This window comes from Triplophysa dalaica, chromosome 9 (genome assembly GCF_015846415.1).
Source record: "Triplophysa dalaica isolate WHDGS20190420 chromosome 9, ASM1584641v1, whole genome shotgun sequence".
Taxonomy (NCBI): domain Eukaryota; kingdom Metazoa; phylum Chordata; class Actinopteri; order Cypriniformes; family Nemacheilidae; genus Triplophysa; species Triplophysa dalaica.
The window spans coordinates 11,157,805-11,184,177 of record NC_079550.1 but is presented as its reverse complement, the minus strand read 5'-3'; the positions used below and the strand labels follow the sequence as shown (position 1 = coordinate 11,184,177).

The 26,373-nt window shown below is 39.3% G+C and overlaps 1 protein-coding gene across 4 annotated transcripts; it reads left to right on the top strand.

The window, feature by feature from the left end:
- Nucleotides 1–476: 476 nt before the first annotated feature.
- On the top strand, nucleotides 477–25,310 carry arhgap32a (Rho GTPase activating protein 32a). Of its 4 annotated transcripts, XM_056756219.1 has the most exons (22): nucleotides 480–559; nucleotides 2,813–2,930; nucleotides 5,097–5,184; nucleotides 5,275–5,372; nucleotides 5,443–5,527; nucleotides 14,677–14,763; nucleotides 15,980–16,111; nucleotides 16,797–16,889; nucleotides 17,400–17,522; nucleotides 17,624–17,701; nucleotides 18,169–18,250; nucleotides 18,365–18,514; nucleotides 18,715–18,817; nucleotides 18,909–19,053; nucleotides 19,128–19,210; nucleotides 19,745–19,852; nucleotides 19,953–20,098; nucleotides 20,205–20,406; nucleotides 20,503–20,648; nucleotides 20,932–21,006; nucleotides 21,460–22,113; nucleotides 22,297–25,310. In XM_056756219.1, the coding sequence occupies exons 2-22, from the start codon at nucleotides 2,842–2,844 to the stop codon at nucleotides 24,471–24,473; spliced, it is 4,944 nt and encodes a 1,647-aa protein (XP_056612197.1). In that variant the 5' UTR covers nucleotides 480–559; nucleotides 2,813–2,841; the 3' UTR covers nucleotides 24,474–25,310. The 4 variants fall into 4 exon arrangements, with proteins under 4 accessions (XP_056612198.1, XP_056612197.1, XP_056612195.1 ...); XM_056756217.1 differs by having other exon boundaries at nucleotides 18,169–18,514; XM_056756220.1 differs by lacking the exon at nucleotides 2,813–2,930 and having other exon boundaries at nucleotides 477–559; nucleotides 18,169–18,514.
- Nucleotides 25,311–26,373: the final 1,063 nt, after the last annotated feature.

The following is a 26,373-nucleotide window of genomic DNA, read 5'->3' as shown; positions in this document are numbered from 1 at the left end:
TCAAAGGGAAGGTGTTATCCAGACGTTTGCCACAATGACTGTTATAGATTGATTCAAGGGGGGGAATAATCATCCAGGCGCAAACCGCAGAGTCTACAAGCTACTCAACTCCTTCTCCCACGCCCATTTAAAGGAGGTAATGTAAGCAACACTGTGACAATCGTCCTGGCAAAGTCGAATGGCCAACTCCCTTAGATAATCTGACAATTAGCGTGATATTGGTGGTAAGGATGACGGGTTCCCGACTGTCCAAGGTAAACTTGAAACAGGCACGGAACGGTTTTGGTTAAGTAAATACACCTTGGTCATAGCCACGCCCCTAGACACACGTGCACTAAGTTTATCAACTGACGTGTGGGGAGAACTTTTCTTTTCCCGTGTCGTGTCTGGAAGCTGATTCATTCATTTGTGTGTTCACAGATCCCACATTTAAACGCGACGAAGGGTATTTGTTGATGACGGACTTTTACTACCTACGATGACGGATGTGATTTAGGTTTATACAACTTTTAAAATCTCGATGTTATTTTGGAGAGTTATAACGCTGAGTCACAGACAGGTGAGTGCTTTTTTGCTAGCGATTACAGAGCATACTGAACTTGAGGCTGGTTTAAGATGAGTAGGCTATTGATACTAAAACAAACATTGGGAACTTCTGATCACATACGTGCTGTTATAATAGACCAACTGTCATCAACACAGTTTTCCTCGGTTGCAGAGAAACACAATAAAAGCGCAACCGCTTTGTTTCTCATAAAAGACGCCAGAACTTGTGATAGAGACCTTGACCGGAAGCGCTGATGTCACATGATGGTATTCATGACAACAGAACATTAAAGCATAAGTCTCACTTTTACCTGCTTGTTCAGTCATTGTCTCCCCCATCAGATATGCGGTACCCGAGAGGATCTGTCGCTTAGCAACCACACCAATGTCAAATAGCTTTCACAGAATCCCATAAACAAAGTTGTACGTTAGTCTTTGCAACATGATGTAATAAATCATGTTCAGCCTCTTTTTGGAATACTAGTGTCCAAAAGGCTGAAAACATAGCTAAAATGCCGCTTTTATGAATTTTGTTTTTCCATAAAGGATTATATTTTATATCACATAATGTATATATATATATATATTATCATCACATTCTCTGAAATATTCATGTTATTTTGTCAATGTATAAAGCAATAAATGTCATAATTTCACGATCTTTATTACTTTGTTTGACAGTGCTTCTTTATTGTTAGAAAATGAAAATAAGGCGTAAAACATTGATCATTTCCTGGTTTAAATTAAATTCTGAATCCTAGATTTTCAAACGGGACCCTCTCTGCATTCTACACTTAATCATTGGCTATGTGAACAGTTTTGGTTTGATCACTGGAACCAGTGTGTTCTTACAGTGTAAACCCAAGGTTAAGTTAACTCTCTCTGGTGTCTGCATGCAAATTCTGAGCTTTCTTTCTGGATCATTCTGCTTAGTCAACATCAAACTTCTCTCCGTCAGCCTTTTTGACTGTAACGCCTTTAGAGAAATACAATGTGTCATTGACATGATGTCAAATTGTTCACCGCAACCAGACTTATTATGTCAGAAATTCTATGCATTAATAAAGTCTATGATGCCCTTCATGGTTTCTTGGTTTGAAGTGGTTAAACTGTCAGAGAGGGTGTGGCCATTTCAGAGTTACTTTTGTTAATACTCTACATTACACGTGAATTATTGATGGATTGGGGTATGCCGGTTATTGCTTGTTTGGGTCGTGTTACACAAGACCTGTAGTCTTCACAGTCATGCATCATTAGTGCTATTTAATCATTCAGTTGAACGCTCATTTTGTTCCACCATAAATAAAACATGTCTTTACTCAACCTTGTGTTGCTCCATTCCAGACCCATTTGGCTTTCTATGTTCTTTGTAAAATACACAGTTATAATGCATGGAGACTGATATTTTCAGCCTCATAATGACACAAAACCACCAGAAAAATGTCATGGACTTTTTATGAATCAATAGATCTGTTTAATAAAAAGTATCTAAGTGACTTGCTCTTCAACTCACCGATTCAAAGATCCAATTTCAGCATTTCCCTTGAAGGCTTACTGGAAGGAAATATTTATTATAGGAGTAGTTCGCCTTCAAAATTAATATTCTGTCATCATTTACTCACCCTGCCTGTTGTGGTTTTAAACCTGTGTGACTTCTTTTCTAATGCAAATGAAAAAAAAGATTTTTAGAAAGAAGTTGGTAACCAAAAACCGTCTGTCTCCATTGATGTCTCATGTATGGACACAAAACCAATGCAAATCAATGGGAACCAACAAGTTTGTGTTACCGACATTTTTCAAAATATATTATGTGTTCTGCAGAAGAAAGAAAGTCATACAGGTTTGAAATGGCAATATGGCGTGAAAATAATGAGATAATTTCCAATTCCTTTAATAATATGTCAATGCTACTGTCATAATTCCTCACATAGGTAAAAATAAAATGATGAGTCAGATGGGGACCTCAGTCCCTCCTCAGTGTTACCACATGTGAAAAAGCGACCGTCACTTTTTCTGTACAACACAAAAAGAACATTTTACAATATAGTCATACTAGTTCAGAACAACATGAGGTTGATTATAATCAATAATAAGCATTTTAATTTTGGGTGAACTGTCTCTTTAAAAATAATGCCATTTTGATAAATGTCAAGCATGACTGTGACACACGTGTGGGTGTCCCAGCTCAAAGCGGGTTAACAAGCTTTTACCCTTTCGTCGAGGTTTTAAAGATAAAGTCCAATCTCCTCCCTCCCCTCCCTACCAGACGGGCAGCTGTTGCAGTGTTTCAGTATCATGGAGGCGTGCAGTGGGACTGCAGCAGGGACGCGCAGCAGAGCTCCAGCATCTCTGAGAGACGCATGCAATCATGATCCCTGTGAAGGGTGAGTAACAGCCCTCATACTTCGCCTCTTGGCTTCTGACACACCTCTCGGTTTGCTCAGACGGCAGCTGCGGCAGGAGATTACCATTAGTTATGCAGTAAACTGCGTACGAGCATGCGTGTGCCTCTCTTGCAAGGTTAGATGAGGCATTTTCGCTACAACTGGCTGAATGCCTGCATAACCAGTGCATGTAAACCGTGCTGGTTTTTTGCACACACAAGCATTTTTTGTGTCATGTGACTGGTCACCTTATTCTATTTCTGAGACAACATATTTTAACAGCGCTGCATGGACCAAATGTGAATCTGTCCCCTGTGGTGTAGATTATAGTGGTGATTTGTGTGCAACTGGTTCCCTACTGAGTTGATAATGTGGGAAGTACAGTCATCAATGAAAGGAGATGTGTTTAAACGCCCCAACGAATTAGACATGGTTTAGTTTAATTTGTTATGTGGAATTCCTATCTTGCATTTTAAAGGGATAGTTTACCCAAAAATAACATGTCTGTCATCATCTATGCACTCTCATGTTGTTTCAAATTAGTTTATAACTCTTTCTTCTGTTCTGTGGAAAACAAAAGAGGATATTTTGAGAAATGTCTCAGTGGTTTTGTATCAGTACAATGGAAGTCAATGGGGACGAGTGTTGTTTGATTACCAAAATTCTTCAAAACATCTTCTTTTGTGTTCTGCAGAAGATGGAAACTCATACAGGCTTTGACAAAACACAAGGATGAGCTATTATATTAATGTACTATTTTGATGCACTTTAAAATATCTGTAAACTTTGATCCTCTTCTATGGTGGTTTAATCTTGGGGTGGAAAGGGAGAGTGTGGGACATTCTGGAACAAAAAGAGAATCACTGAATTCGTCCTTTGTCTGATGAATGTATCATCTAAACTCCAGCCTTAAATTCCAGCTTTTATTCCCATTCTGTGAGGATCCCCGACCCTTAAAGCTGTTCCGGCTCACCTTTCCTCACCCCTGGAGTGCCTCACGTTTCACCATTTCTCCATCTCTTTTGTTACTTAGGGTGGATTCCTTTTTGTGACTGACTCACTGATTCAAGCGATATTCTTGTTCCATACAAAACACACACAATAGTCAGCTTTTTGGCAGTGCTGATCACATGATCTGTAATGTCCCCTTGTTTCGACCCTCTTGGCTATGTTCTCAGCTGCAGGGTGAACTGGGGAATGCTCTTGAGGTTATCTAAAACAGGTGGAGTTTTTGTTTGAACAAATGAATTAAACGTCTGTGTATAATTCATAATGACTGCTTTGTAAACTCCTTTTTTCTCATACGATTTATCCTATCTGTTCTAAGACATTCCAAAATTAACAAATCAGATTTTTCATCCATAAAGGCATACTTCACCCAAAAATGTCATCATTTGCTCACTCTCATGTCATTACAAACTTGCATGACTTTCTTAATTCGTCAGAACTCAAAAGAAGATTTTTTGTGAAATGTTTGTAACCAAAAACACTCCCCCATTGACTTCCATTGTAAAGACACAAAACCACTAAGACATTTCTCAGAATATCTTCTCTTGTGTTTCACAGAAGAAAGATGTACATGCAGTTTTTGAACAACATGAGGGTGAATACATGATGACAGAATTTTTATGTTTGGTGAGCTCCTTTAACAGACCTCCCCATATCCAAGTACCTAAGGAACACATTGAAAATGCATTAAGACTGGCATGTGCTTTGTCGAGCTTTAGTTAAGTATATTATTGACAAAACCTGGCCTTGATCAGCCTGCAGCGGGTTGTTTGGTTATTGCCTCATACTCACAGGTCAAGAGTTCAGTGTAATGAATGGCACCTTTGAGCTATATTGGTTTATTACCTCTCAGGGTAAAAAACTGGGTCAATAGTAGTGTGACCATTCTGCGTCATACTAATACAAATCCTAATCATAATTTATTGAATGTGTCAGAACTGATAATTTACACAAATCATACAGCATTTTCTATGCTTTTGATAATGAATGTTTGAAAAGAGATATGCTGAATATATACTGACAGAATTTTCAGAGAGAATCCTAGTTCAGTTATTTCATGCTATTGATATTACTGGTTTTCCCAAAGTGAAGTGATGCAGAGGTATACCATCACATGCTTACTTCAACATAACCCTCTCCGATCCTCTCTTCTTTAAGGCCCCACCCAGAGGATGATGAGGGGGAGGAAGACAGGATCCGGCAGCCAGCTGAGACTGCAGGCTGGGAAGACGCCATTGCTGTTATGGTGCGAGTCTATATACTTGGTCACTGTGGATCTGTAGCTTCATGTGTTGTTTAGAGAGCTGTGCTGTCATTTGTTTGTGTGTGTACGCAGGCACGAGGAGCATCGATGGTGCCTGCAGACCTGCCCGCAGAATCTTCCCTGCGCTCATGTGGCAGCACTGCCAGCATGAAGGTCAAGAACATCAAAAAGTAAGTGATAACAATGACAGTTTATACCTTACATGGAGGAGAATACTGATGATCTCTTCGTATTTTCCAGACTGTCCCTCACCAAAGGCCATTTCCCCCGGCTGGCAGAATGTGCTCACTTTCACTATGAGAACGTTGACTTTGGCTCTGTGCAGGTGAGGGTTTTACAGTAAACTCAGGGCTGCTTGAAGCGCTTAGTCACGTTTGACGGGAATGTGCTAATTTTATTGGCTGGGGTCTTGGTTGGGCCAGCCGTTTGAAATGCATCATGTGAAAATCAGGGTTGTTGTTCCAAGTGATGAGTAATCCACGTTAGGGCTTATTGGGTTAACTGCTATCCTACAACATGTTGAGATTGTACGTCTGTAGTTGGTGGTTTTATTTTGTCATCATTTACTCACCGTAGAGTTGTTTCAAATCTGTATAAATATCTTTGTTCTGATGAAAACAGAGAAAGATATTAGGATGAATGCTTGTAACCGAACTGCTCTTGGCTACCATTGACTGCCATAGTAGAAAAATGACAATGGTGGCCATGAACAGTTTGGTTACAAGCATTCTTTCACATATCTTTCTCTGTGTTCATCAGAACAAAGACATTTTGATTTAGATTTGAAACAACTCGAGCCTGTGTAAATGAAGACAAAATTTTTATTTTTGGGTGCACTTTTCCTTTGTCATTGTCCATTAACTTATTTCATAGCAGACCATCTTACAATAATTTCGAAATTTGTTAAACCTCACTATTTTCCAACCTCTCACTGACTGTTGGACCTAGACTGTCTCTCTGTAATTCAGACATATTTCATTTACACATAACATCAGACTCTTTTTCGGACTTAAATGTCTGTTTATTAAAAAAACAGCTTCAGTATGTTGTAATTTAGCCATATTTATGTTATGCTGTTCGAGTTCCAGCAGAGAGCAGCAGATATCATTCCCTGTTAAGTGATTTAGACCCCCATTACAGAGGTGTGTTGGTTTCAGCGTATCATCATGAACCGGGTGTGATGTCATAGCTGCGAAACAGGAAGTGTTTCATAGAGCTCTTCTTCCTTCATATCGTGCGTTTCAAGGTCACAGACTCCGGTGTGTTTTCTGTAGGTTATTGTTCAATCTCCTGGGCAGGTTACACTGACAAACAGTGGGCAGGTGCTCAGACAAAATGTAGGCTCTGAATTCTAGATGTCCAGCTACTGTCCCTCTCCAAACATGCAAATAACACATGAAGGTTGATGTTTTAGAAGGAGTGCCCTTCTTATTCGCTCTCTTTTAGTTGCTATTACAGCTCGTGCACTTTCTTGCTGATCAATAGTATATCCATAGACATGTCAAATTGCTGCAATTTATGCCGTGATGTGAAATACAAAGGCCATTTGACTCGCTGGTGTGCACTTCTGTCATCTAATGTCATTTTAATGCAAATACTGCTACTGAAATGCTCATGTAGCCTACATTTACATTTAGGCATTTGGCAGACTCTTTTATCCAAAGTGACTTACATTGCTTTATCCTATACATTTTACATAGGTATTTGCAATCCCCTGGGATCGAACCCATAACCTTGCGTTGTTAACGCAATGCTCTTACCACTGAGCTACAGGAAAGCTGTAGTGTTACCAGTACAGCAGTTGGGTCGACAGTTCCAATGTCCAAATTGTTTTTAAAATAATGATTTAAAAAATGTAGTTCACATTATGTAGGATGATTTTATGTCGAAAACAGTAAATCAAAAAAATGACATTAGCTTGGTTTTCACTGGCACACACATGTGCTAAATGATGGGAACTCTAGAGGAAATCAGTATTTTGTTTCGGACAAGGTCAACTTGAGATGTTACATTTCATGACATATTCAGACTACATCCCTGTTGAAAAACCTGCATATGCTGGTTTGGTATGTTTTGATGCTGGTTTGGTGGTTTGTGCTGTTTTAAGATAGTCATGTGCTGGTTTTAGATGGTCATGTGCTGGTTTAAGGTAGTCATTAGCTGGTCATGTGCTGGTCCATAGCTCATAGCTGGTCTAAGCTGGTCAAACCAGCATCAAAGGATACCTAACCCAGCATATGCAGTTTTTTTCAACAGGGATGTCAAGAAAAATACTTTGAAATATATTATAGAATTTATTTTGTTGACATTGTCATACACAGTTTGCTTCTCAAGTACACCCATCTTGTTTTTTACTAGATTAAAAAAATTAAGGGAGGGAATTATTGATTTTTAAGCAGTGTAATGATCTTATTATGTAAATAATTAACACATTAATTTTAGTTGAATGTGGGTGAAACGATGAAACTGCAGATTTGCTCTCAGGTCATTTTCGCTACACTACACAGAAACTCATATTTGTAGGAGGATTGAGTTTCTCAGCTTCTCCTTTGTTAATTTATTCAGTCAGTTTCACTTTCAGTAACCAGACAAATCACTTTCAGTTGTTGTAGGAAATGTTGTTTTAATGAGGTAATGTTTACTGCAAATTGTGTCAGTTGTAATTTATTTAGCAAAAGTTAAACAACAATCCGAAACCTGAGCTACACTCAGCCAACATTCCTTTTCAGATGGTACTTACAGTAATTTTGTTCTCTCATATAGTCACATTGCAAAATGACACTTTAGATTCCTCCCCTCTGTGTTAAAGCCTTAGGTATTGGGCTACAATTCTGTTTCATCTTCATGCAGAAGTTGGTGTCATTCCCAGAGGTGGTGTGACTGTTCCACATTCCTCCGCTTAGCTTAACAGAGGAGCTTTTAGTATTCCTGCCTCCACCCTGCCAGAGATGGAGAAAGAAGTAGGCCAAATACTGTGATTCGGCAGTTAGCCTCTTCTGATCTGAGACCAGCAGCTCATCATCTGCATACCTTCATCTCCATCAGAGCAGCTGTTTGAGACATTGATTAAGTCGCTATCTCCTCGGCTATAAATCCTGTCCGATTGAGGGAACGGCCTCCTGTGGAGATCCTGCCCTCACTCACCACCATTTCATTAGAATGGATATTAACATGCAGGCTTTAGCAGATTGTCTAAGCCGTGCTGACCTGTGTGAGTGTTCTCTTTTGCCTGTGTTACAGATCGCCAGATCCATCTTGAAATATTGATACTGATCTTCCCAAACTGATGTTGTTGCATGAGGATTGGTACTTTTATTATAGTATAAAAGATTTTTGCAGTGTTTCATATTGATATAAACTTACTGTTTATCTGAGGAGTTAAAGATTCTGATCATTTTTAGTTTGGGCTCATTTGATATTATCACTGTTAACGGTCAAGTGTATGAAGATAAACAGCATCTTGCGGTCGGGTTTGCGAATTGCAACCAGCGTCTCACTCCACCGCTCCCCCTGCCTTTCAAAGGCCTTATAGTGAAGATATGAGTTAACATTATGAAATGGGTCATCACTAGATTATTGCATATAATCTGTTTTATATTTCACTGTACTATTGCCCGATTAATTTCAGATTTCCTAGATTTCGGGTGCTTATCTCAAAGAGAAACAACAAGCCTGTCGTTCCTCTTTGCTCCTTATGTAATTTTACAGGGCATGTAATTCAATTGCCAAGAAACCTCGTGTGATTTATGAGGCTGTAGATAGACTCTGATTCCAGCAAGGACACATATAAGGTCCATAATAAGGAATAAAGGTCCTAAGAAGCCTTGGGTTACTCTTTTAAACTGTAGTTTTTTATGTAATTTGAGGAATTTCCTCGTGGATTATTGCTGCTTCTATCCAAAACGCTTATGCTGCAGTTACACAAGTGGCATTTTAATCCTCTGATTATATGACAAACAATCGGTTTTGTTCCAGCGTGACCATTACCCGCTGCTGACTGCTTTTACCCAGTTTTATTTCAAGGAATTTGCAGATAAGTCTTATAGACCAGGGCCCGTATTCTTAAAGCTTCTAAGAATCCTCTAAGAAAGCTCTTAGTTTAGCAAAAAAACTTCAACATAGGAGTCTAATCTTAAAAACTATTCAGGACCAATCTGAGAGAAACTCTGAGCAACGAAAAGACAAAACTTTTATTTTGGTGAGGAGGCGGGATTATGTAGTCTTGTAAAGACTTTGATTGGTTGGTTGACCAAGAAGGAAAAAACAATTTTTTTGCCCCTTGCGGATTTTTTGTTTTTTTTTGCATATTTGTCATGCTTAAATGATTCAGATCATGAAACAAATTTTTTAATAACTCAAAGAAAACCAGAGTAAATACAAAATGGAGTTTTTAAATGATGGTTTTATTTATTAAGGGAATAAACAATCCAAAGATTTCTGACCCTATGTGAAGAAGTAATTGCCAACCTTGGTAAATCATGAATTCACTGTGATGAATTGTATAACTGAGTTAAATTTCACTTTCAACACTTAAGCCTAATTACTGCCAGACCTGTTGAATCAAGAAATCACTTAAGTAGAACCTGTCTGACAAACTGAAGTAGTCTAAACGATCTCAAATATCAAAACATCATGCCACGATCTAAAGAAATTCAAGAACTGATGAGAAACAAAGTTATTGAAATGTTAGACTGATACTTTTCAATTACTTTGTACTTTGAAAGGGTTACAAAGCCATTTCTAAGGCTTTGTGACTCTGACGAACTACAGTGAGAGCCATTATCCACAAATGGAGAAAGCATGGCACAGTGGTAAACCGTCCCAGGGGTGGCCAGCCTGCCAAATTAACTCCAAGAGCTCAACGACAACTCGTCCATGAGGACATAAAAGATCCCAGAACAACATGTAAAGAACCGCAGGCCTCTCTTGCTCCCGTTAAGGTCAGTGTTCATGATTCTACAACCAGAAAGAGACCGAGCAAAAATGGCATCCATGGGAGAGTTCTAAGGCGAAAACCACTGCTGACCAAATAGAACAAAAAAGGCTCGTCTCACATTTGCTAAAAATGATCTTGATGATCCTCAAAACTTGTGGGAAAATATTCTGTGGACTGATGAGACAAAGGCTGAACTTTTTGGAAGGTGTGCGTCCTGTTACATTTGGCGTAAAACTAACAAAGTATTCATAAAAAGAACATCATACCAACAGTCAAACATGGTGGAGGTAGTGTGATGGTCTGGGGCTGCTTTGCAACTTCAGGACCTAGTCGACTGGCCATAATCGATGGAACCATGAATTCTGCGCTCTACAAGAAAATCGTTAAAGAGAATGAACTGCCATTGGTTTGTGACCTTAAGCTTAAATGCACTTGGGTTATGCAGCAGGACCAAATCTACCTCTGAATGGCTAAAAATATCAAAATAAAGGTTTTGGAGGGGCCTAGTCAAAGTCCGGACTTAAATCCAATTGAAATGCCGTGGAATGACCTTAAAAGGCTGTTCATGCTCGAAGCCCCTCCAATGTGGCTGAATGAAAACAATTCTGCAAAGAAGAGTGGGCTAAAATTCCTCCACAGCAATGTGAAAGACTCATTGCAAGGTTTTGCAAACTCTTCATTGCAGTTTTTGCCACCAAGGGTGGCACAAGTAGTTATTAGGTATAGGGGGCAATTACTTTTTCATTTAGGGTCAGAAATGATTGGATTGTTATTTCACATAATAAATTAAAGTCCATTTTGTATTTACTCTGGTTTTCTTTGAGTAATATGAAAATTTATTTGATGATCTGAATCATTTAAGCATGACAAATATGGAAAAATCAGGAAGGAGGCTGTAGTAGAGTAGGCGGGGCGAGACCGTGGTTCGAGTCCGGTGAGTAATTGTGAATTAGCGCCAGCTGTGCGCACACCGGCCTCGAATCACGTAGGAGATGGGAGCATATAAAAGGAACGAGCGACCGGACCGTCGAAGAGAGAGGACCGGGCCCGAACTTATGTTATGTTTGTATTTATATTGGTATTTATATTTATGTTTATGTTTTGTTCGCCGGCGGTCGTCCGTGAGGGGCCGCCGGCTGTTATTATTTATATTAAAACTGGTTTAATGTTTTCCGGTTCCCGACTCCTTCCTTCCTTTTATGGAGATTTGTTACAGAGGCATATACTTTTTTACACCACTGTATATATATATATGTAACAAGATTCAAGATATGGAAGGAGGCGGGAACCGGAAGACATTTAAATAAAGATTGAATATAAATAATAAACAGCCAGCAGCCCATCATGGACGACTGCCGGCAACACAAACATAAATATAAACTTAACATATGTTCGGGCCCGGTCCTCTCTCTTCAATGGTCCAGTCACTCGTTCTCTTATATGCTCCAAATCTCCTTCGTGATTCGAGCCCGGTGTGCGCACAGCTTGCGCTCATTAACAATTACTCACCGGTTTCGAACCCCGGTCTCGCCCCGCCTACTCCACTACAATATATAAATATCCTTTCTTTATATTTTTATTTATCGTGCTGTTAACATCAACGTATTTGCTGAACTGTGACACAATAACTTTCTGTTAGTGCTGTAATAGTTTGTGTGATCCCCGTACAAGGTTTTGACTGAACCAAATCATCTCTGCTGCATAACTGCATTTCTCCAGTTGCTAAATATGTTAATGTTGTGATTTCTTCTATTTCTGGTGCTATGGCTTTTCTGCGCTGTTTTGGAGGTGTTAGCGTGTCTCTAATAGCATCGGTTACAAACATCTAATGTGTTGTGTCTTGTTAACTCACTGTTATTCAATTCAATGTAATTTTATTTTATAGTGCTTTTACAATTTGCATTGCATCAAAGCAGCCGTACAAGAAAACCAAAACCAAGATAATCAAAAGTTGAACACCAACACACACACACACACACAAAAAAAACTTATAAACTTAAAAAGTAATATGGAAATTGTCAGGCATTGCAACACATTTCTTTCTCACTTTTGGTGTTCTGTCCATTTTCTCTGCCTCTAGAGAATCTCTTAAGTCTCTTAAAATTTCTTTTAAGGCTTAAAATCCTTTATGAATTACTTTTTTCTTTACTAAGATCTTTTCTGTAATTCTAATGGGAAACCATTTGCTCTAAAATGGTTGAATACGGGCCCAGATGCTTCAAATCCTAAAGAAATTAGCTTATGTTATTTTTTCATTATTATTGAGTTTTGTTGTTCCACAAAATTTTAAGAAGCTAAACCTTCTTAAACCTTAAATCAGTAAAAGCACCAAAAAACCTTTTCACAGACATTATATAGACGGTATAATTTAACACACACGCCTTGCCTGAAGTTAACTTCTGCTATGTGTTTGGTTATATCACATTTTTTTCATATGTAATTAATATTCATATTTTATTGCATATTAATTGTATTAAATTAAACCAAAGCTACTCAATAGTTATTGATTCTTGATAACCTCAGTTTATGTTGTTGCTGCTGAAACCGTCTATATGTAGATTTGGGTCACATGTTGACAGATGTCCAATCGTAAAACAGTTGCCGTACAGTAGCTCTGAAAAAAAAGTGTATTATAATTTTCATTTGACGTATCAAAAATGAACAGGCGTCTCAGCTAGTGGCCTTCTCAATAAGAGATTTCTTCTATTTACAATGTTTTTTTCTTTTTCTTTCTATTACAATAATGCCATGTGAACTGGGTTTTGCCTCCACTGTATAATGTCCACAAGAGTTTGATTTAGTGCTGCCCTGCCCATTACCTTTGCCAGCACTGTTCTGAGATCAGCCCTTCCCAGCATCTGCGGGTGCAGCTCTGTTCTGCATGGCCCAGTGGGAGGGCCGTCATCAGGCAGAGGGAGGGGCTAGGAGGATCGGTGGGAACCATTTCTATATTTGTCCTCTACCTCTGTTGTAATTAGACACAGCAGCATGCACATCCCTCTACTGCAGGAGACTGAAGCTGCAAAACAGCCATGTTTCAGACAGGGAGTAGAGATGCAGTGCGACGCCCTGCCGCAGCGCAATGCTGATCTTTGCTTTGCTCTCAATCTGGTTTGTTTTTGATGAGCTGGGCTGACTGAGTCTGTGGGGGCGTGTGCGAGGGTTTTTTGCGTCTGCTGCTGTTCTGCACGGCTGTCGCACGCAGAGACGGCTGGATGAGGAAAGGCTCAGGTGGAGGACCGTAGGGAACTCTCGGGTTATGTCTGTCAGAATGGGTCTGGCCGAGATGATAAGAGAAGGCACAGCATTGCAGTGAGTACACATACTGTTTCTTCACGAAATGGGGTCAAGATCGGAATATTTATTTTCCGAATATACCTTAATTTAGATTTTTTTTGTGGTTATTTTCTGGATCTTACATAGAAGATTAATCGTGATTAATCGCATCCAGAATAAAAGTTTGTGTTTACATGTTTTATGTCTGTGTACTGTGCGTATTAATTTTGTATTATAAACACATTAACATACATGCATATACAGTATTTAAGTAAAATATATAAATAAACATTTATATATCATTTAAATTATCGCTAAATATAGATAAAAGCATGTAAATATTTGCTAAATATATAAACATGTATGTGTATGTGTTTTTAATACAAAATGAACAAAGCACACAGATATATATTATGTACAATATGTAGCGCAAACTTTTATTCTGGATGCGATCAATCATTTGACAGCCGTAATTGTATTAATGTTGATAAGCATCTATTGTGTTTGAGTGTTAGCACAACTCAATAAAGCTAATAAATTGAACTACAGACTATAAAAAGTGGTCAACAAATACAATTCAACCAGATGCATTATGGCCAATATTTTAGTGGAGTTTCGATCAATATTGGGTGAATTATCTTATGCAGATCTGATGTAAATGAAGTGTTTATTCTGCAGTTTGTGTTCTACTGTACTGCGGTAGCTAAGTAGGCCATTAAATGATTCAGTAAGTTTATGTTAGTTTTATTTATAAGCAATCAATTTTTTTAATTTGTTTAATGCACCTTTGAAGTGTTGTAGTGTGCGATCGGCATTTTCTATCAATTAAAAGGCAGAAGTTATTCTCTTTGATGTGGAAGGCTGGTGTGTGAGTGTGTCTATTGACTGATGCTTTACTGAGAGGCTACAGAGAGGTAAATTACAACAGACACTATAAAGACGTCTCTGGATTTCACAAAGGCATTCATTGTTTCATGATTCATTTGCATATGGAACATATTCAATTATTTATAGCTGAGGAATGGTAAGTTCAAACGTGTATTTGGGGTTTTCGTTGTGTTCGAAAAAAGGTTTATGAAAGGTTTAATTCGCGATATGCCAGAGTGGCTTCTCTGTTCTAAATAAGAACATGCCATGACCGTCCTTTGATTTTATATGCAGTTATTTGTGAGGACTATAGATAAACCCTTACCTGCCAACAATATTTTTGTCTGTTTTGAGCATACAATGAAGGATTTCAACTGTTCTTTCTCTCTTCACAGCTGTCTTTAGCTGAAGATCAGAACGACCACACACACACTGGTCTTGACTCAAAGGATCTGGTGTATTTGGTCCAAATCTGTTGCCAGGTAAATTTGTCTCACACACTGAAAAAAGACTAAAAGAACAGAAGCTCTGTCTGTGTGACAAAGGAGAAAAAATATATCCCTGGATCAGTGAATTGTTATGGCACTAGAGCAAAAGCTAATCCTTCTGCCACGCTTGGAAAAAAGGAGACGTTATAAAAATAACTTTAAGAGGTTCCGTTTGAACAGGGATGCAGACCGCATGCACGCATAGCAATTTATCTGTTTCTTGAATCAGGGATTAGGAAAAGACAGGATTTTCGGAGCAAATATTTCATATAGGATACTGTTGAATAGGCCAGTGCTATGTTGAAACAAAGGACCTGTTTCGTGTGTTATGATACTGTTGACATTGTTTCACAATGAAACTTAAATAAGAGGATTTTTAGTCTGTTTTGGTGTTGGTGCATGTGAACGCTGAAAGGATTTGGAGGAAGCCTGTTAAAGCAAACCCTTTTTTTGACTGTAGCAAAAAATATCATTGTTTTCCATCTAGCTGTTTCCATTACTGAATCCAGCCTCCTTAACCAAACAACTGTTAGTATCAGGTCTGGCTGTTATATGGTATATGTATATATGGTATATATGATAATGAAAAAAATACATGTGCTTTAAGTTCAAGAATAACTTTCAGGGCTTGTTGTGTATACGTAGTTTAGGTTCGACCCAAACATTTTGCTATTCATTTATTTTGGTGCAAAAATACAATAGACATTACAACATGGTTGTTTTATTTACACACTTTTTAATAGGAACCTATTTTATAAATTATAAAATAACTCTATTGTGATATTTACTGTACAGTTCAGATCAGTAAAAATAATAAAATATGATCATTAAACCAAAAATATGTTAATCTGCTTGTTAAAGGGATAGTTCACCCGAAATTGAATGCGAGTAACCAAACTAATCTTATCCCCCATTTACTGCCAAAGAAGGGAAAATAAATGGGAGTCAATGGGGGACGAAATCGGTTTGGTAACTGATATTCTTCCGAATATCTTACTTTGTGATCAGCAGAACAAAGACATTTATACAGGGTTTGAACAATCTTAGGGTGGGTAAATGAAGAAAGAATTTACATTTTTGGCTGAACAATCCCTTTTATAGTCGTTTTATCAAAGAGATAAAGTGATGTGTCCCTCTCTCTTTCCTCCCTCTCATTTTTTACTAAAATATTTGCTTCCATTTTCACTCTTATGTCTCCTCTGCGTCATAGGGTCGTAAGTGGATTGTGAAGCGCTCGTATGAAGAGTTTCGTGTCCTTGACAAGCATCTCCACCTTTGTATCTATGACAGAAGGTTCTCACAGCTTCCTGAACTGCCCCGTTTAGACAGCCTGAAGGACAGGGTAGGTAGACTACACTGCTGACTGTACCTTAAAACAGACATGACTTTGAGGCAACCCAATGCAATGAATCACTCAGTTTCAAAACTTATAAAACATAAGTAGGGCTATCAAAAGTACTCACACATACATTGAATATATAGATTTCCCAGAAAATACATTGAGCCCAGCATAGGAGATAAATTGGTCTGTAAACATACATGGGATATATTAACCCAGTATTTGTCGATAATATGCACTTTTATGCAACTAGCTTAGCAAAATGATAATACATAACGAAGTGTATTTTTTAATAACCTTAAAATAGCTATTTTTATCTACGGGCCCTCTGCATAGAATTCACCATGTTGTTTTTTAGTAGCCCTAAACGGACAAACTGCTGTACAGAGCACGTTTCGTAAATACGTTATCTCCTGCAAAAAAGTGAGGACATCTTTGTCCTGTGTCAGCCGTAGTGCTTCAAAAGGGAGGTGTACTGTAATGCACAACCTCACCGCTAGATGCCGCTAAATTTCACAAACTGGACCTTTAAGAAGTTTTTCTCTTGGAATGTTCGCTCTATCCTTAAAGAAAAAGAGTGGGCAGCTAATTTGTAATTTTACTTTGGATTTGACAGAAACACATTTTAGATAATTTGTGATATTAAGAAATGTATTTTCTTTCACTCTCACTGTTTCTTCATCCATAGACACTTTTCCAGATGCTCACTGCTTACATTTCCCGCCTCTCAGCCATTGCTGATAATAAGATCAACTGTGGGCCAGCACTCACATGGATGGAGGTGAGTGTATCCATATTATGACAAAACAATCCCCAAGTCGCTTATTTTAGGTTGTTATGGCAACACCGTGTCGCTCCCAGTCTTAATCCTAAACTGTGCCCAAAAAGTCCTGTAGATACCTGCCCAAATCCTGCCTTTTACATACATAATGTTTCATTTAATTGTTTTAACAGCAATGATTTCACAGTTTGCCTCATACAAAACAATCCCATTTTGAGACACCTGTTAAACATTCGTAAATGACACATCCACTCACACGTACCATCCTATATACTGTTAGTCACGACCAAAATTAAAGATGACTGACCCAACCCGTCTCAACACGCTTTATCACACAAGCCGTTTGCTTGCTCTTTCCCATCATCTTGTATTTCGTTTTTACTGATGTCCACACCTCTGTTTACATTTAACCTGACCTTCAAAAAATACACAACATATATTACAACAAATATTACAACAAAGCTTTAATGTTTAACGGTAAAATACATGCATCTTCCTTCCTTCTCTTAGATTGACAACAAAGGGAACCACCTGCTGGTTCACGATGAGTCATCCATTAATGTCCCTGCTGTAGCTGCAGCCCATGTCATAAAGCGCTACATCGCCCAAGCAGCAGATGAACTCTCTTTTGAGGTGGTGTTTTTATCACGTTTTCTCTTTTTTATTAAATATTGATTTGGCGTTGTGCCTTTTTTTCAGACTGGTAGTAACTAAGCCGAATCTCTCTTTTAAAGGTTGGGGATATAGTATCGGTGATCGACATGCCTCCTACAGGGGACACAGGCTGGTGGAGAGGAAAACATGGTTTTCAGGTTGGTTTAATATAGTGTGTTAAGATAGAAATGTTGTATTTTGTTTTATATTATTTCTGTATGTACTGCTTAATGGCAGCACAATATGCATCTGTCATTTTATTAAATGCCATAATTGCAAAAACAATCTTCACTTTTCAGTTAGGTTTAGTGTACATCTGAGACTTGTTTTGCAGTTTTATGTCACATCAGACTCATAGTCTGTGTGCTTTACTACCGATAAGGGAGGATTCTTTATGGTGATAAATGTGCCGTAAAGTAATTACTCCTTATACACAGGTCCATAAATAACACAATTATATTCTACTGCAGGGAGATTGTACATTTTATACAGAGGCAAATCACAAACATTTCATACAGTATCTGTATCCTCACAGTGTTTAAGGGAAGCAGATGTAATCATTTCGCCTTTGCCCATTTTGAAATATACAAGTGTTTAAATTTGTCTTTTTTCTTTCCCTGTACAGGTGGGATTTTTCCCGTCTGAATGTGTGGAACTGATTAGTGAGAAAATTCCATCGAACGTGACCAATTCATTTGTTAAGCCAGGTACACCTTTTTTATCAAGACTGTCTTGTTATTCATGGCAAAGAGACGGCAACCTTCACATATTCAGAGGTACAATCTTAGCATTGATACAAACTCTTTTTTTATGTTCTCCAGTGTCAAAGAAGCACGGCAAGCTGATCACATTTCTGCGCACCTTTATGAAATCGCGCCCCACCAAGCAGAAGCTAAAACAGCGAGGTATTCTGAAGGAGAGGGTGTTCAGCTGTGACCTTGGAGAACATTTGCTTAACTCGGGCCATGACGGTAAGAGCATATTTGCATATTTGTTATGTAAACCAAATACGGAAAAAATACATTAAATCGTAAAATTAAAAGAAACATTCATTATTGAGAATCTCACAGGTCAGGCTACAAAGTAACATCATGACTGAACTGCTCTATTAAGATTTCATGACGTGTCATTCATATTTAAATTGAAGATTTAATGTGTGTTGGTTCAACAGTCCCACAGGTCATAAGAAGCTGCACTGAGTTTATTGAGAGATATGGAGTGGTGGATGGAATTTACCGCCTATCTGGAATTTCCTCCAATATTCAGAAACTGCGGTGAGACGCCAAACTTCAGTTATAATAATGTTTAAGTACTTTGTGAATAATTTAAAATCGATATATATTTCTAATCTTCCTTTGTGTGCAGGCACGAGTTTGACTCTGAGCATGTTCCTGATCTCACAAAGGACACTTACGTCCAGGACATTCATTCAGTGGGATCCTTGTGTAAACTTTACTTCCGGGAGCTGCCCAACCCACTGCTTACCTACCAGCTCTATGAGAAATTCTCTGTAAGCAAGCACTGACGCACCAGTGACTCTACAGTATTGATACTGGAAGTGATGTTTTGGCATATTTGTCACAGGATGCTGTATCAGCTGCCACTGATGAGGAGAGGCTGATCAAAGTCCATGATGTCATACAGCAGCTGCCTCCGCCACACTACAGGTTTGAATGGAGCATGGCATCCTCTAGTGATGAGAAAGAGAACTGCAGTTTCCTTTTTTATAAAATGATTATTATTGACATTGTGGAAGGGTTTTATAGGTAGGCTTATGTATAATTCAGTATTGACTAATAAAGCATTTTAGTAGATTTATTATATTTGTCATATCCTTTTATGCATTTTTTGTTAATTTCCTTGTAAAGGATAAATATGATAATTCCTGATCACCATTGAAAGAAAATGATGATGCAACTTAACCACAAGGATGAATTCTGGTTATTCTGGTATATTTGAGTCTCGGACGCGTTTTACATCGAATGCATCTAGGTTTTGCACATTAGTTGCTAAATGAATGTATACAACTATTTAATTTAATTTGATTATATTTAATTTAAGCACTTAAGTAGTTACATAGATTTTTTATATTCAATTTGAAACACATTTTTATGTTCCCAGCATTTTCTGAAGGGTTACGTGCTAAATAAATGTGTCTTTCTGATTTTATGAACATCTTTTTGACATGTTTTCGCTTGCAGAACTCTTGAGTTTCTCATGAGACATTTATCCAGTATGGCAACCTACAGTACTGTTACCAACATGCACTGCAAAAACCTCGCTATAGTCTGGGCTCCAAATCTTCTCAGGTGGCTGCCAAATTTCTGCTTCTTGCAATGATTTCTTTTTAAATATATTTTTCCTGACAAAAAGTTGTATTGTTAATTATCTCTTGCTTAAATGTTACAGGTCTAAACAGATTGAGTCAGCGTGTTTTAGTGGAACCTCTGCCTTCATGGAAGTGCGCGTTCAGTCTGTTGTTGTGGAGTTCATCCTCAATCACGTCGATGTTCTCTTCAGTCCCAAACTCAGCACTTTGATACGCCAGAGCACAGGTGAGAAATAAACCTCTGTAGTTTTCCTACCACCAGGATAGATTTTTAGATGAGACGCTGCTCATGAGGATCTTAAGCAAGCACATAAGTCTGATCTTATTGCCAGGCCACGCTACTTTAGCTCGGCCCAAATCTCTGATGGTCAGCTCACCGTCTACCAAACTGCTTTCACTGGAGGAAGCCCAAGCCCGGACCCAAGCCCAGCTCATCTCTCCTGTGTCTCCTGACAGCAAGTACATTGATGTCGGAGAAGGGCCAGCCGCCCTTCAGGGCAAGTTTCACGCGGTCATAGAATTTCCTTCTGAGAGGTACGTGTTGTTTTTTGCGTTGTGCTACTTTCATCATTGACCGAAAATTGACACGGATGTGGAGCACTAATTGGTCATTGTTGCGGGTGAATCTAGGAAAAAGGGTTCAACCAAATCCAAAAAGTCTCCGGTTGGAAACTGGCTTTCATTCTTTAATATGGGAAAGTCCTCAGCTCCTGACAAACCCAAATTACAAAGACATCCCAGTGAGCCCAATGCGATGAAGACTGCACCACTCCCAGGTCAAGCTCTACTTTATAATCAACCAGTGTTTATCTTTACAAGACATTTGAAAAATAAGATTTAAAATTGTATTTAATTATTGGAATAAAATGCATGTATTATATTAAAAACACTACTGAAATTACTAAAAAGATTTTTTTAAGGCACTGTAGTACCGCTTTATTCAGTCATAAATGTATTGATAGTACTTTTGTCTGCTAAATTAAAATGAAATAAAAAATGTACCAAATTAATAAAAAATAAAGTTAAAAAAGGATATTGACCTGGAGATCACTTTTACAGGTGGAAGAGGAGACACTGGAACATTACGATCTGCGAAAAGTGAAGAATCTTTGTCTTCCTCGCATAACTTTGAGGGTAAAATCTTCAACACTCGACTATTTTAAATTATAAGGTTTTCTAGGTTTTTCCACGTGTGATTTTTTCCAAATACCACCCATTAAGTGTCCTTACTACGTGACAGATATCACAGGAACTAGGTGTCTTAAAAATCACACCTTTCTTTGTGAAAGCCCTAAGTACTGCAAACAGGAATAAATAAAAATAGTAGTGGCTTGTCTTTAATTTTACTTAATTCAAATTTTTGTTTAATTTAATTTAACAACATTTAATTTCATTTTACTGGCCAATCCGAAATGCTCTCTGCCTTTCAATCTTTGGAGGGTGGGGACTTTGAGAGAGTATTGGTATGCAGAAAAATGGCTGAAATGGCTTGCAGCACCTTTGCTGCAAAGTTTTTTCAATGACATACCAGTTGTCACGTAATGCTATGTATCCCTCAACATCCTGAACTCTGTCATTCTCTCTCAGGTGGATCAAATGTGTATCGTCCGCGCAGGCCTCTCTCCACCAGTGAGGCTTTGTCCATCTCATTCAATGAGGAGCTGCTGGACAGCAGAGCGACTGACGACTCTCGCTTTAGCCTCAAAGACCTCAAGAAAGACACCGCTGCCTCCTCTTCTTGTGTGCCTGCTCTTATATCTCCTCCCCACCCTGCAGAAGATTCTGAGTTTATAGGCATAGTTTCTTCAGATATAGACCCGCTGGCCTTCAAGTGCAGCACGCAGCCGACTGATCCCACCGTATGTGATGGAAAGAAAAGAGGCAGCCGCAAAAAGGCGGGAGGCAGCCTTGTTGAGTCTGAGCATGTAGACAAAGTCACTAGTCCCTCACTGCCGCATGATCTCATCACGTCGCGCTTTAAAGATAAAAATCGCAGCCACTCAGAAGTGCCAGTCGCCCCAGCTAAGCTGGAGGTGGGAAGCTCTAAGGCAAGCCAAGAAGGAACCACAAAGAGTTCAGTGGCAAAGAGTGTAACTGTGTCGTGTCCATCCGACATCATGTCACTCATGAAAAAACCCAGTGTGTCCTCAAGAAGCAGTGAAGGCCATCAGCGATCTGCTAGCTTTTGTAAGACAGAAAGTAAACAAGCGGAGGTCAAGGAGCACAGAAGGACAGACTCAGGTAAGCACCATTGCTTGTGTTCCTCAAAATAATACATTTATTCCTTCCTGTTCAATGGAGTACATACAGTACTCTACCAGTCAAAAGTTAGGAAACATGTACTAACATTATTATTATTCTTTTTTTATAATATTATTTTTAAACTTTCTTCCTCCTCTTTGTTCCTCTGTTTCCTTCATCTAGGTTCAGTGACATTCGAATGTACTCCTGGCTTGGTGAGGTCCGTGTCTCTCATAACTCCCCAGCCTGCATTGAAGAGCGCCGCCCGAATGCTAGCTCTAGAACTCGCCGAGTCTGCCCAGCAAGCCACCCAACTCAGCAAACGTGGGAGCTCAGAACCCCCCACACCTGTTTCTCCAGTTCACCATCCAAACGCACTGTTCACGCTTCATTTTCCTCCTATACGTCCTCTCCAAACATCCTCTGATAGAGAGGAACGGTATGTGTCTAACAGAACTATCCCGGATCCTTCCAGCACCATGTCAACTGAGAGCCACACCGATGCGGGCAGCCTACGCAGCAACTGTGCCTGTCACGGCAGTGAAAGTGGCCTCAGCTTCACCGACAGTTGCGACGCACCCGCTGGTAGCCACTGCACACATGCGCCCTCTCCTCGTAGAGATCCAGAGATTCAGCAGGTTCCAGAGAGCCGCACTGCTATGAGAGAGAACATCCGCCATGTTGGAGTCGGTACAGACGGGGGTGCTACGAGCCAGGATGCAGAGATGGAAGTGTACAGAAGTTTGCAGCCTTCAGAGAGATTCTCAGTGCAAACTTCTCTGGGCAGCCAGTCAGCCATCGATGCGCTCCACAACAAACAGTCTGCTAACGCCACAAACTTCCGAGCCATTCTGGCAGAAACTGCCATGCCTGCTTCGGTGCATGAAGTACTTCCACACGCTCCGAGTATTCCTCCATCGAGTTTGGTCTATCAGTACCAACCGAAAGACAAAAGATCAGCTCACTCCCAACACTGGTCAAGCCCAGTTGGACAAAGCACACCTTATTGTCATCTGGACGAGGGGCGTCCTCAACCCAGAGTCCTCTCAAGAAACTACTGCAATACCCTTGCGCCACGATCCCTGCACCAGTCTATAAAATACAAAGATCAAAGGGAAGAATACACCTACAGACAACGAGGTCCGAGGTATCCACCACTAGATGGAGCCTCTGTATATCCCACTATCCGCAGGGTGCGTTCCATGCACACTCCACCAGAGGACAAGTTTTACCTCCTCCAGAACAAACCTTTCCCAAAACCGCCTCCATCAGACATCCGGCCTTACTTCGAAGATGGGAAAGTTCGGTACAGGTACAGCCCTTACTCAGAAGGTCGATATAATAAAGCGGATCAACGCAGTCATCTCTCTTACACTCTTAACAGACTGCCTTCACGTCCGTCAAAGGTCATAAGCGGCACTGAAAACTACCTTCACAACCTTCCACCGAACAATGACTCTGACTTTATAACCAGAGACGTTGGTGTCCAGCCAAGAATGAAGAATCCCTCTCTCTACGAGGCTTTAAATTCCGGTTTATCTGATCGACATTTCAGCCAATCCATTAGACGGGAAAACTCCGCCAAAGAGAGGTCGTTGGGTCCAGTCGGTCGCCATGTTATAAAAGGCAGTCGGTGCCAGGAGACGATGCACTCTAGGAGCAGATCAAACTCTGGAAAAGAGATGCTGATTTCCACTGAAGGGGCTGATGGGAAGTACAGGGTAACCATGGTGTCTCATTATTCCCCAGAACGCCCGCTTTCTGATCCCAATATGCCTGCGCACTATCACTCTGACCGCTATGGAGGCGGGCAACAAGCCAGATCATCTCTTATGATGAAACAGAGTCGATCCATGCACAACTATCCGCAACACAGACTCGAGCCCACAGCACTGCCCCACAACCTGACCCTTCATAAGGAATACAGCTGCCCGGATTTTAAACACACAGGGTCCAGCGACGGCTTCTCTGTCACACACCCGAGCCAGGAAAGTACGGTGTATAACACTCTCCGACACTACTCTAAAGAGGACTATCAGTACATTCGGGCAATGAGCAGGGATTCTCAGAGGTCTAAGAGATCTCAGAGTGTAAAAACACGCCATCCACAGGGTCAAACCCGAATTGGTCTGGAGCGGGATCACAGACAGTCATTTTCTTCCCAAAGTAGAACGAGAACTCGTAGCATGTACGTGCCAACTCGTTCGGACTACTCGGAAAGCTACGTGACTGCACACTCGAAGGTTCCTAAGAGCAATCGAACGGGATCCGGCGTTTTCCCGAATTATGGCTGCATGCCACTTCATAATAAGAGACTGTACTCGACTGCTGTGGGTCACCCGGGTTTTTATCAGACATAGATCAGGCCTGAGATGCAGATTTATGCTGAATGAATAGAAAATAAGTAAAATAAATAATCAGAAAATATAACCTCTGCAGGGCAGTGGTTTTCTGTTGTTAATTAGATCAAAATAATATTCAAATATTCAAAATAAAAGTCTCCAAATGCTTTAATTGTTCACTAAGTTGTTTTAAACATGGTATGCACCGCATATTCTTAAAATGAACAGAGCTCTGATGGCTTAACACTGCATAAATATTTTGGAAATTTACTTCTAGATTGTGGTACCAGGTTCATGTGGCTTTATTGCTGCTTTAAATTGTTTAAGTGTGTCGTGTTCGTTTTGTCACTTTGTTACTAGAGGTCAGGGGTTGCAAAAATCTTTAATAGAAAAATGAACGGTGAAATATATAGGAACCACTGCCTTGTTTATAAAGAGCATACTTATATATTCTCATCACTGTGGAATCCAAACATGGTGTCAGGGTCAATGACATCAGCATATCTAACTTCTAGAAAAGCTCATGAAAGAGAAATCTGTTGCTATTTCATCTCCCACGATTTCTTCTTCCCGTTTTATAATCATGCACTTTACAGTTTGTCTGTGTTTTTAATGTAACAGGCACTTTAGACATAATCCCGTTTCCGCATAATTTTTTATTTGTGATAAAGGAGGTGAGAGTGAGCTGTTGTAAACATGTTTGGTAAGATCTGTATTGATACTGTGGTATTGATACCTGTACTTAAAAAATACTGTTGTAGTTTTTTTAAAGAAGTGTAGCCTACTGTTCTTTTTTAGTTGATTTTGTTTTGTGTTCACTTTGCTTTGATCATTAAAGTTATTTATTCAAAACTATTATGTGTAACTGTGCTTACATCGTCATTTTTTGTTTCTTGACATCGTATGGACGGCGGCAATAACATAAACAAACGTTATGTGGCCCAAACTTATCCATTATTGATGCTTTGTAGAGGTCTACCAGAAGTTGAGTAGTTTTAATTTAATTTAATACAATGACTATAAAAATAAAATATTCATATTAATTACAATTAATCAATAACCAAACACAGACCAGAAATGAACTTTGGGCCAGGTGCGTGTGAACTATGAACTACACTGTGTGTTTATACTGTAGACACCTGCAGCACTGAACAGCAGAGGGCACTATTGAAGTAGTGAAGACTTACTGTAATGATGCTCCAGCATTGATGTTTCCTCGTGTGAACTAATATGAAGGCAGATCAAAGGTTTCAAAGCCCTGGGTTTCTGATGCAATACAATTATTATTCCAGCAAGATTGCTTTTTTGTACATTGTCCAATGTATTAGGAGTTTAGGATACAGAAGTGCCAGAACTGGTGATGATGCATATACTTAAACATCTTATTTTGAATGCATGCGTCTCAAAAATGTGAATTTTGTCACTGTAATAGATAATCATGAGGCTTAAATATACTTTATACAATATTTTTTCTACTGTGGTAGTTGGTGCCGCAGAAGTCTCAGTTGTTTACATTTTTCAAATATCTTTTTATTATGTGTTCAGCTTTTTGGGTGGACCATCCCTTTAAGGTAATGTGTCTGGCTGCGTATGTGAAGCGTTAACCAGTAAGGCATTGCCATGCACAATCGTATTAGTTTTTTCGAAAGCCTCAAATCTTCAATTACGTATGATAAAATATTTTGGCTTTTGCATTCTAACCTATTTCGCTCCTAGCTACGATATACAAATGAATTTCTAAAGCAACAGTTAACCTAAAATGGACAAAAAAAAGGGCGTTCTTGAAATCTAATCTTTACATTCAATGTGCACTTCCATCCAGAAACCGGCTAGCTGCATTTTTGATGCTTCTGAAGGCTGCAGCCAAATAATTCATAGGAGTCTGAAATTAAATAAAGCAGATCTCAAGCAGTAAAGT

What these genes read in the sequence shown, in the direction of transcription:
- arhgap32a (XM_056756217.1), top strand. Translation starts at nt 2,842, where the DNA reads ATGGAGGCGTGCAGTGGGACTGCAGCAGGGACGCGCAGCAGAGCTCCA. An exon ending in TTTGATACGCCAGAGCACAG is followed by an intron (nt 20,099 to 20,204) that starts GTGAGAAATAAA and finishes TCTTATTGCCAG; the next exon opens with GCCACGCTACTTTAGCTCGG. An exon ending in GAAGACTGCACCACTCCCAG is followed by an intron (nt 20,649 to 20,931) that starts GTCAAGCTCTAC and finishes TCACTTTTACAG; the next exon opens with GTGGAAGAGGAGACACTGGA.